Raw genomic sequence first — 13,020 nt, 5'->3', positions numbered from 1 at the left:
AAAAGAGCATTATAAAAGTAAATCTTGACCTCAAAATTAAGCTTGAATTTAAAGTGTATTACGAATTAAAGTGTCCAGAAATTTACTGGAAAATTCACTCACTAAGAACTTCCAAGTTAATGTCTCGATGTTTGAATCTTCCAGTTTCTGTAACCATAGCTTGGATACGATACTTTCCACCATCACTTTCTTGCACCTTAGACATAAAAATTCCATCTGACTCAACTGTAATGTGGGTTTTATCCAACTCAATATCCTTAGTACCCTCTAGCTTTACCCAGGAAACTTGAGGAGAAGGGTTAGCCGAAACAATGCATAACAATTTTCCAGGTTTATTAACAATCAGTGACTGTTTCTCTGAACAATCATTCCAAGTGATGTCATCTGTTGAGATAAACGAATTAAAGTAAAAATCACATAAATCAAGGAACATATCGCTTTATTTTTACTTATAATGAGAACAACTAAACAACACTTTCTGATTCCTCAACTTAACATCTGAAAATAAGCTGATTTACTTTTGAAAATAATTATTGGTTAAATTTTACTACCCCAACTGGTATAACAATAAGTCTCTTATAATGCTAAAAAACAGGTTTCAATACTCGTAGTGGAATAGTACAGACAGCCCACTGTGTAGGGTTGTGCTTAACAACAAACACAATAAATTTTATAAATTACAATTTACAAACTTGCTAACAAAGCAAAAGGAACTATCACAGTATTTTCAAATTTTTTGACATATTTTCTTCAAAAATATTTCTAAAATCACAAAATGAGATAAACACATATACTGGAAACCCAGATGAAAATTTAGCTGATTGTGTCTGCAACACTTTGCCACTAAGTGGCACAATGGTATGTCTTCAGACTTACAACACTAGCAGCCAGGTTTAGAAACCCAGTGTGGACAGAGCACAGATATCCATCCCAATGTATAGTTTTGTGTTTAATTACAAACAAACAAAATGTATCGTTTTAAATTATTTGAACATGTTAGTCCAAATGACAATTGCATGTGTTTTTCTTGATTTATTGTACTTGCATGGTGAATACATTTGTCAAAATTATGATATATCAGTACCATACATTCAAGTTATAGTACTGAAAGCAGTGGTAAAATTATAAATGTTTAATTGTTGGTTTATTTTACTGGAATGGAGCATACATTCATCAGAAATGTTGATATATCAATGCATTACATTCAAGTGACAGTAGTGAAGGTTAATGACAAAACTGTGAGTCTTTCTTTCTTAATTAATCCTACCAAAATGGAGCAAGTCTAATGTATATCAATACCAGTTATTCAAATAAGAGTATGAACATTCTGCAGGAATGTACACATTTTGAATTTACCAAAGACTTTAGTCGAAAGAATACAACATAATAATTTATCAGCTGTAAACCTTGCATGTCGAGTTGATACTTTGTGTGGACATTATTTTGGAACTAGAAACTAAATAGCAGTGCAAAAACTGTCACGACTTCGCTGCTGGAGAAACAAGCAGAAAAATGGAAGCCAGATTCAAAGATCACAAAAACACACCACACATTTACTAACACTGCAAATGAAATAAACACAACATAACCATAGAAAACACCCAGATACTAAGTAGGGAAGCAAATATAAACAAACTCAAAATCAAAGAAGCCCTACTTATACAATAACTAAAACCAAAATTAAACCAATATAAAGGAACACCTTTATACCTATGCTAATTAACAAAATGTAACTGCAATGCCCCCTACAATCCCGTACCTGTTTATACCCTCATTCCTATGATATGCACCTGGCAATGGTCAGTTGCAAACTCTCTCTTTGTTAACCTGAAGATGGCCTAAAAAGGTTGAAATGTTGTTCCCTGTCATATTAGTAAACGTGTTAATATCCATACCAACAATCCTGAGATACACAAAATAGTGTAGTCTGTTGGGAAAAGGATATAACAAGGATATGTGATTATGTTTTCAGTAAGTGTTGCACAAGTAATTGCAGACATTGCAGTTTAATCAATAGATCTTTCATATATTTCCAAAGAATAACATTAAATATCTGTAAAAAAAAATACATATATTCTTGGAGATAATACAATTAATGAGGAAAATACAACTGTATCAGTAGTTACGAAAACTATTTCTGTTAGGGGACTGACTGGAACTAAGAAATTCATACATGCAGATAGCAGATATAAATTCATGTGAACAGCAGTTGTCAAAGTGGTTGATAAGACTGTTATGTGTGTGTTTTGTTGTATTATTAAAATTTTTTAGGTAACGGTATTCTTTTTTGAGTTTAGCTAGGTACATAATTCAATTTTGGAAAGTGGTCCCTAGAAAATTGTCTCTATCCAGGTGAAATCAATTGATCATGGATAAGAGGTGTGTTACTATAAATTAAAAACTATAGTAACCTGCATCATTTGCTATTTAGAATATAAAATAATTAAATTATCAGAATATTTGACACTTGTGACACTCTTTCACCAACTAGAATTGCAATCATTTTTCAACATATTTTAAAATATAAATATCTGAGAAAGTAATAGACAATTATTCTATGATATAGGTAGATATATGATGCAATACTCGACATATTATGCACAAATATTTGTCTCTGCAAATGCAAAACAAATTACAAATTATACTAATAAACTCCAAAATTTATATTTCTTACAATCTTTCACGACAGACGAGTTTGCAATCATGTTAAATTTGAATGCAATGCTAAAAGACAATTGGTCCATGCATAATACAAAAATAAATTTGTACACAATACAAGATAGGTATTAGGAAATTTACATCACTGTAATACGTTTCTTATAATGTAAACAAACAGCATTTATTTCACCTTTTTGATTGCCATAGGTATATATATAAAACCAGATAATAAGTTCTCGTATAAACAAAAGGCATTACTAGTATTGACTTGTTTGCATACAAAAGATGGATCCGAAGTGCTATTTTCTACATACGTACTAGTATTGACTTGTTTGCATACAAAAGATGGATCCGAAGTGCTATTTTCTACATGCATTACTAGTATTGACTTGTTTGCATACAAAAGATGGATCCGGTGCTATTTTCTACATAATGCTAGTATTGACTTGTTTGCATACAAAAGATGGATCCGAAGTGCTATTTTCTACATACGTACTAGTATTGACTTGTTTGCATACAAAAGATGGATCCGAAGTGCTATTTTCTACATACGTACTAGTATTGACTTGTTTGCATACAAAAGATGGATCCGAAGTGCTATTTTCTACATACGCATTTAGTATTGACTTGTTTGCATACAAAAGATGGATCCAGTGCTATTTTCTACATACATGCACTAGTATTGACTTGTTTGCATACAAAAGATGGATCCGGTGCTATTTTCTACATACATGTACTAGTATTGACTTGTTTGCATACAAAAGATGGATCCAGTGCTATTTTCTACATACATGCATTTAGTATTGACTTGTTTGCATACAAAAGATGGATCCAGTGCTATTTTCTACATACATTACTAGTATTGACTTGTTTGCATACAAAAGATGGATCCGAAGTGCTATTTTCTACATACGTACTAGTATTGACTTGTTTGCATACAAAAGATGGATCCGAAGTGCTATTTTCTACATACGTACTAGTATTGACTTGTTTGCATACAAAAGATGGATCCGAAGTGCTATTTTCTACATACGTACTAGTATTGACTTGTTTGCATACAAAAGATGGATCCGAAGTGCTATTTTCTACATACGTACTAGTATTGACTTGTTTGCATACAAAAGATGGATCCAGTGCTATTTTCTACATACATGCACTAGTATTGACTTGTTTGCATACAAAGATGGATCCGGTGCTATTTTCTACATACGTACTAGTATTGACTTGTTTGCATACAAAAGATGGATCCGAAGTGCTATTTTCTACATACGTACTAGTATTGACTTGTTTGCATACAAAAGATGGATCCGAAGTGCTATTTTCTACATCATGCACTAGTATTGACTTGTTTGCATACAAAAGATGGATCCGGTGCTATTTTCTACATAATGTACTAGTATTGACTTGTTTGCATACAAAGATGGATCCGGTGCTATTTTCTACATACATTACTAGTATTGACTTGTTTGCATACAAAAGATGGATCCGGTGCTATTTTCTACATACATGCATTAGTATTGACTTGTTTGCATACAAAAGATGGATCCAGTGCTATTTTCTACATACGCACTAGTATTGACTTGTTTGCATACAAAAGATGGATCCGGTGCTATTTTCTACATAATGCACTAGTATTGACTTGTTTGCATACAAAAGATGGATCCGAAGTGCTATTTTCTACATACGTACTAGTATTGACTTGTTTGCATACAAAAGATGGATCCGAAGTGCTATTTTCTACATACGTACTAGTATTGACTTGTTTGCATACAAAAGATGGATCCGAAGTGCTATTTTCTACATACGTACTAGTATTGACTTGTTTGCATACAAAAGATGGATCCGAAGTGCTATTTTCTACATACGTTAAATTCAAAACACTGAATGGCATAATTACAAAAAAACTTAGGAAAACAATATATTCAGTTACGCATGATTTATCTTTTAACATCCTCTGTGTTTTATGTACTGTCTCAGTTATGCCTACACTTTCCTTTCACAAGTTAAACAAGGCTTGTCAGACAGATAAGTGAGAAACTCTGGGAAACAGAATAGAATGAAGAATAATGTACATGCATATTCAGGTTTGAATCAAAGTCTGATTGAAAGAAATAAGTGTGTATTTTATCTACTTGAAATTGACTGAAATATAAACTGCTTTAAAAGTTCTACCTTAAACCAGTGAAACATTAGTTACTAGTCAGCACAGGCAATGAGAATAATCCACATTAAATAAACGTCTACAGACTACAGACAATTACAAAGGGCATAGTATTGAATTTAGCAAATAACTTATAAGATTGTTCCACTTAAAGCCATTCTCTCTAGTCTGTTTATAAACTGAAATCTCTTAATTCAAACCTTCACATAGAAAGGAAATGAATAATATTAGAGTTTGTAGAAAGAACGTCTACAATGAAGCAAAAACCAAAACAAACAGTTACGAAAATTAAAACTAACTAGAAAGTAAGAGAAAGAATAATTGAATCATCTGAAGACAGAACAAATGTTTCACTAATGGATGAAAATAAAGGATTTTTGAAATGGAAAAGCAAAAGTTATCACAAAATTTGAAGAACTAAGTAACAACTGAATTTACTATTGAGCCAAGCAAGGACAATCTCAACAATTATAGTCCCAAGTAGGGGGGAATTTAAACCTAAACTACCTAATCAGCTAACAAACAAAAGCAAATAGGGGCCTAACCTAAAGAGAGGTTGAGTCAGCTTCATCTGACAGTTAAATTTGCCCCAGTACCCAAGCAGATAAAAGTAAGGCATAATTGAAAAAATATGGAATATAAACAGAGATGAATTAATAATAAGGTACAAATACTAACTGTGAATAAAACAGATTTTACAGATGAATTAATAATAAGGTACAAATACCAACTGTGAATAAAACAGATTTTACAGATGAATTAATAATAAGGTACAAATACGAACTGTGAATAAAACAGATTTTACAGATGAATTAATAATAAGGTACAAATACTAACTGTGAATAAAACAGATTTTACAGATGAATTAATAATAAGGTACAAATACCAACTGTGAATAAAACAGATTTTACAGATGAATTAATAATAAGGTACAAATACGAACTGTGAATAAAACAGATTTTACAGATGAATTAATAATAAGGTACAAATACTAACTGTGAATAAAACAGATTTTACAGATGAATTAATAATAAGGTACAGATACTAACTGTGAATAAAACAGATTTTACAGATGAATTAATAATAAGGTACAAATACTAACTGTGAATAAAACAGATTTTACAGATGAATTAATAATAAGGTACAAATACGAACTGTGAATAAAACAGATTTCACAGATGAATTAATAATAAGGTACAAATACAAACTGTGAATAAAACAGATTTCACAGATGAATTAATAATAAGGTACAAATACTAACTGTGAATAAAACAGATTTTACAGATGAATTAATAATAAGGTACAAATACTAATTGTGAATAAAACAGATTTTACAGATGAATTAATAATAAGGTACAAATACTAACTGTGAATAAAACAGATTTTACAGATGAATTAATAATAAGGTACAAATACTAACTGTGAATAAAACAGATTTTACAGATGAATTAATAATAAGGTACAGATACTAACTGTGAATAAAACAGATTTTACAGATGAATTAATAATAAGGTACAAATACTAACTGTGAATAAAACAGATTTTACAGATGAATTAATAATAAGGTACAAATACTAACTGTGAATAAAACAGATTTTACAGATGAATTAATAATAAGGTACAAATACCAACTGTGAATAAAACAGATTTTCTCAGAAATAATATTTATAGCAATTGAGATACTCCAACCTGTTTTCTCCAAAAATAAAACTTTCAGAATCAGAGAAATACAAAAAAATACAGAAAAATGTTGTATTTTCTACAGTTAAATGGAGTGTTTAAATTGCAGAGTGAATTCCATTCTATTTGTTAAAATAGCTATCAATCCCATACCCCATTGACATGAACATGACAGAAAAGTACAAGTGTGAGACTTCACTACGTTGTTCTCTCCTGGTGTAAAACGTTATCTCAATAAATCATTCATAAGTTGGTTTTTAATTTATTCATAATGCTTCTTTATGCAAAGTTATTGTTATATCTTAATTTTATCTAATTTCTGATTGAAAAAGAAGGTACTTAAGTTCCTGGTATACTTAGATGCATCAAAGTATCATTATAACATACACCTCTGTTATATTCACGGAGTTCCCTTTGTCAGATAGTTACAGTTTCATAGTGGTTAAATGTTAAATTAAAAATAACATTGTGTAACACAAATTGTGTTCTTGGATAGTATGTGTTATTTCTTAATTGCTTGTGTTGTAAAAGTACAGAAAATGGCCATTATTCCCTTCAAACTTTGCTTTTGTGACCTGGATAATGAAATTTAGAAATTAACCTATTTTATATGTAAAAACAGACAAATTTGCACATTTTCATTTGCATAAGGTCTGAATAAAACAACATATGAATCAAGATTTACATGTATTTATACCAAATTATAGAAAAATGTTCAGAAGTGAGTAGTTTTTTGAGATTTGCAACTGTAATATAAATCACTTTCACGTATCAGCCCCCAAATATAGTCTCCCATCATGCTTTTGTTATACGATCCCAGGTCACAAAAGCAAAGTTTGAAGAGAAAAATAGGCCTTTTCCATTTACTTTAGGCATAAGCAATTGGGAAATAACACTTTCTACCCAGGAACAAGAAAAATTAAAAATTTTGTTACATAGTGTAATTAAATGTTGAAACATGTTTTTAAATTCAATGTCACACGTGCAAAGTAAATTATTTCATCTGTACTCAAGATTGAAGCATATTTTGAGAAGTTATATTGGCTCTTAAAATAATGGTTTTGTAATTTCTACATATTTTTAAAAATCAAAATTATAAGATGAAAACAAAATATTTAACAAAATACTTACGAAAGAAGGTAATTTGAACATAAGTCTCCAACCTTTCAGAATTATCATAAGATGCTATACATGTATACCTGCCCGAATCTTTTGTTCGAGGATTCACAAATACAAGAGACAATATGCTTTCACTCGTTTTACGTACTTCAATATCTTGGTTATTTTCACTGTCAGAAATAAGCAAAAAAAAATTATATTACAATTTTTTAAAAGTTAAATTCACACTTCATTGTTCTATTACATTAATTTTCAGCTGCAATTTGAAAATACAAGATTCACTGCTTAGATTTAAAATACCAGTTTTCTTTAATGATTTGTCCAGTAGGTTAATCAGTGTGATTTAACAAAGCAAGGTTGGAAAAAAAAATCCACAAATGATGTTAAAATATCTTATAAAGTTTCCCATAAGTTACTTAATGCACTTTAGAATAAATATTTTTTTAGTTGAAAGTTCAGCTGACTGTTTCATTTATAACTCATCAATAACATCACTGTAGTCTCCACATTTAAAGGATTTGCAGTTTCTAGATTTGTATCTAAAAAAAATTGACAAATTTAAAACTAATACATCTAAATTACTTTAGACAACTTGTTTCAATCATTGTTAAAAGAAACAGGCAAAATATTTATTTGCTGAAACAACCAATCAGATACTACAATTATTCCATGCATTGAGAAATATTACTTTTAAATTAAAAAAGGAACTCTCAATAAAAATACAAGTTGCAAGGAGCTGAAAACTGGCTGAATAATTACATAGTTGTACACATTTGTTTGAATATTTCAATAACTTGCTTTGCAAAAAATAATGTAAGAATTAGGTCAAGGTGTGATGCTTTAGAAAAACATGAAAACAACACAGTTTCAAATAAATGAGAAACTGTTCAGATTATTACTGTATTAACTATTGTGTACATGGAAAAAACATTCAAGTCTTGTGAGATATTAATTTGTTTGAAAAAGTTTATAAATCATGTTATTAGAATTAACCTTAAAACTGAGGAGATGCTACTAGCATGCAGCCTAAAATTTGCAATTTACCCATTGACGGTGACACTAAATGCATAACAATGAAAGATTTGAGGCTATTTACTCAACAATGCTTCATGTGGGTACTCGTGATGCTGATGGAAAAAACAAAATTAAGAAAATTGAAATTCTATAAGGTATGGTGGCAGTTATTATGAAATTTATTTTGGCAGAACACACAAAAAAATTACAGGTTTTAAGAGTTGATATTTTGTTTTTACTTTAAAAATCATGTATCCATAACTTATCTTTAAATTTTGAAATGTTTTCAGACAGCACAATTTAAGAATTTAACAGAACCACAAAATGTTTGGATACAGATTTTATAATTACAAAATGCTAAGTAATCCAAATAATTTTCCAAATATTGCTTTTAGACATTCAGAAATATTGCATAAATTTCCATTCTAACTAGCTCCAAAAATATATATAACTTAAATTTTTTTCTTTATCAATTAAAATCCATTTTTCATTTTCTAGAGAAAATTTATTTATGCAATATTTTTTTTTCTGCACTGATGACTTAAAGAAGAGAAAACAATACTAAAATGTTTAGTAATACAAACAAATTCACACTTTGAACTTGTTATTTGAAATGTTTTTGCAAAACTAGGTACTAGCTAAAACTTAATATTTATAAGCTTTAATTATTAAACATTTTTGTGATATATTTTAGAGAAACACTTATACAAAATCCTTTTCAGCCAGGTTCTGACTGCAAAAACAATAAATCCTAGATCTTTTGTTTTTCTTTACTTTAAACATTTATCTGCATATAAATGTATAGCTGTGTTTCTTTGATAGAAATAAAAATTACACTACAAGCAAGACAATCATTAACTAAACAAAAATTATAGTCATCTACAGTTTTCACACAAATTAAAAAAATATTATATAATGAAATACAACAATAGTTATAAAACCTTTTCACCTAGAAACCAGGGTGTTCCCACTTGGGTCTTTCCACTCCATGTCTGAGAAGTATTCATTGTTGTCACTTTTTCCTGTACAAGTAATAGCAAAGCTTTCCCTGGCTGGACGAGACTGAGAATTGCCCTTTGGCTGTATAATAAGTTCTGCTCTATTCTCAGGTTCCTCAGCAAAACAACCTGATACAAATTAGGAATATTATTAAATATTATTATTTTAAAATAACTTTTGAAAGAATAAAACTTTAAACATCAGGACATCACTTTCATTTGGAAAAGCCTATGTTTTTTACTAACTTTAAACATTCCAGTTTTATATCTACTTCTGTACTAAAATAAATCAGAACCAAACAGCAAATAAAAAGAAATATAATTCAAATTTCAATTTTGAACAACAAAAATGTGTTCTTTGATATACAAAATACTGTGGGTTTTTATGATAGTCAAAACAACTATCTGGGTAGTTTTGGTAGATGGATCTAAATACTAATAGGATCTTGTTTTCCTTTGTAGAACTGTAAAGACAAAAAAATAGATGATGATTTTTGAAGCATTTGATTCTATGCAGTAGGATTTTGCCTCAATAAATATCATCTATTTTTTTTGTCTTTTTGCTACAGTTCTACAAAGGAAAACAAGAGGTCACTATTAGTATTTAGATCCTTCGAGAATTTAAAGTATGGAATTGTACAAGCTCACAGTGAATATAAAATAAATATACATGTATATTTTGTCTACAAGCACTTCTCAACATATTTAACAAAATAAATCTAGCTTTCAACTAAAGAACACTGATTTTTGGAAATAATTATAACTAAGGATATTGCACTTTAGGAGCTAAAGTGTAACTAAGAGTATTGCACTTTAGGAGCTAAACTGTAACTAAGGATATTGCACTTTAGGAGCTAAAGTGTAACTAAGGGTATTGCACTTTAGGAGCTAAAGTGTAACTAAGGATATTGCACTTTAGGAGCTAAACTGTATTTAAGATTATTGATATTTGAGAACTAAATTGTAACTAATAATTTTGTATATTAGGAACTAAACTGTATATAAATCTCCTGAGCTGCATACTTCACAAGTGTTATGTTGTTTTATAATACGTTCATAAAAACAAAACAACAGGTATGACAGACCTATTTCATCACTAATAAACTTCTAATTGCTACAATTGATAGAGTCAACTCCAGGCAAAATTGTGGTCTGTAAGAACTTTATATTCTGTGCTTCTTCCCCTGCAAAACTGACAAGAACTACTATTGGCAATGTTGTTTTTGGTGCCCCTCAGGATGGCATCCTGTGCAGGGGAACATGTCTCCTACACCAAGAAGAGCTAACCCTGATAATTAATTATGTATTTTTATATCCTATCCTTCTTTACATTTTTTGTTTTACGAGCACTAAGATGTCAAAGTAAATAAAATACTACACACATTTATTTATTCCCTTATGGTTTGTTGTTATGGATGTGGTCTGCTGTACATATTTGTATCTGTTAGCATTACAATAACGTTCACAGTTTAAAATGTAACTTCGCTAATCAAAACAGCTCTTTTAACTCAGTTTCTGTACTACTGAAACCTGATTAGGTCTGTTGTGTTTTCACAAACCCTATAACATGTATTAGATACCTTATTGTAAGAGTTGAAGAATCTGGTTAACAACAACAACAAAGAGAGAGAGAGAATTCGTTTGACACGATTAAGTTAATTTGGTAATGCCCATATAAATCTAATATAGTTCCAATGTAATAAACCAGTTACCTAACAGGTTTCGTATCTCAAACAAAGACAGAAAAGAAACTGGAAAACAAAGAACAGAAGAACAAATAAAAGTAATTGTTGCTATCACTATGAATAATTTCAATTCTCTTGTCAAATATTTTAAGAAAAAAAATTGTATTTTATGAACATACAAAGAGAGATGTTTTTCTACAATACATTTTTTCTTCATAACAAGTTGAATAATTTATCAGAAAAACTTAATTTATAAATTACATATTCAGTATTCAGCCAGAATATTTGATTGAACAGGTATATATAACCTATAATTCATAAATTTCCTATCCTTTTGATAAGTACATTTCTATTTATTGAAACTGCTAGATCAGCAAATAATTTGAAGACTTCACTCACAATATGTAAGTTTCAGGTATTGTCATCTTCAAATAATTTTAGGCTAAATGTCTTCATTCATTGCACCTAAGGCCACTTAAGTATGACTTACATGAATCATTCACAATTTCAATTAGTTAAAATCAATCATAAAATTCACAAAAGACATCTTCATTTGTGAGAACCAAAGAAATACCTCTAACCTTGTTTTTTAACATAACTACGCCAACCTCCTACAACAAGATAATAATGTGAGACCTCCTAGCAATTCTGCTAATGACAAGTCTGATTTTTATAGGTCACATTTACTGCAATTTTGTTGCCTGGTGGGTTAGTAGTAAATTTACAAACTTAAATTGCTAAAAGCCAAGGTTCAATTCCCCTCAACTGGCAAAGTGCAAAAGACCCACTGTGAAGTTTTGTGTTTAAGCAAACAGCAATCATCTCTTTTATCATCTATGATATGTATTAAGATTATGGTTAGCATATCCAGACTCTCACAGTTTTAGGCTATGAATATACCATAAAGGCAACAATCAAATCCTATGACTTTACCAGACAAGAGTTAGGAATGACTAACTCTTCTCTCTGTACAGGTAGTCCGTAAGTCCCTACCCATCCATAGTTGTGCCTAAACAACGTTATAATACAAATAATGCGTTGAAGGCAGCTGTTACCGCGGCATTCAAAACAATAACCCCTGCCATGTTGAGGAAAATGTCTCACAGAACATGGCGTCGCATAATATTATGCAGCGAGAATGAGGGGCAACACACAGATACACTGGATACATAAGACATTTGGATGGGTAGGGACTTACGGGCCACCCTGTAGTCAATCAGTTCTTTGCACGCATCAACGTATTGGGTATTAGTTGTGCCTGTGATGAGCTTATGCTCTAAACGGAACACAATTACAATACAAAGTGCTGAAAAGCTATTAGTATCACCTACAACCACTTTCAGTTAGCTTGTTTTTCTCTCGAATTTACTAATAACGTCTTGTAGTGCGACATACATATATAAATACTTTAACTTTCAGAATATATTTTTAGACATAACAATTTTGTTTTTTAAATATAAGCCTGAAGCCACTATCGCTAGGTTTTTCAAGCAAGACAAAACAACGAGACAATTAACACCTTCTACGTCACAAAAATCCATTGACTCATTTATACCGACAATCTGGCTCAGAGAAGTGACGCCATAGGTTGCTATAGAAACATAATATCGTGAAACCGACTCCTTACTTGCGTCTGTAAAATTAGCGTAGTTTAATGCTTCACAAAAGACGCCACGGGTTACTATAGCAACATAATAACGTGAAA

The 13,020-nt window shown here is 30.4% G+C and overlaps 1 protein-coding gene across 1 annotated transcript in view; it reads right to left on the bottom strand.

Moving 5' to 3' along the window:
* LOC143235629 (fasciclin-2-like) overlaps window positions 1-13,020 on the bottom strand; it is a 66,448-nt gene that overhangs the window by 5,348 nt on the left and 48,080 nt on the right. Inside the window, exons 3-6 of the mRNA XM_076473862.1 lie at window positions 12,514-12,642; window positions 9,582-9,759; window positions 7,631-7,788; window positions 103-384 (exon numbers count right to left, since the gene is read on the bottom strand). Coding sequence (XP_076329977.1) covers window positions 103-384; window positions 7,631-7,788; window positions 9,582-9,759; window positions 12,514-12,642 — 747 coding nt within the window. The remainder of the gene's footprint in view (window positions 1-102; window positions 385-7,630; window positions 7,789-9,581; window positions 9,760-12,513; window positions 12,643-13,020) is intronic.

The sequence above is a fragment of the Tachypleus tridentatus genome, chromosome 12 (assembly GCF_004210375.1).
Source record: "Tachypleus tridentatus isolate NWPU-2018 chromosome 12, ASM421037v1, whole genome shotgun sequence".
Lineage (NCBI taxonomy): Eukaryota > Metazoa > Arthropoda > Merostomata > Xiphosura > Limulidae > Tachypleus > Tachypleus tridentatus.
This window is presented reverse-complemented; position numbering and strand designations above follow the sequence as displayed.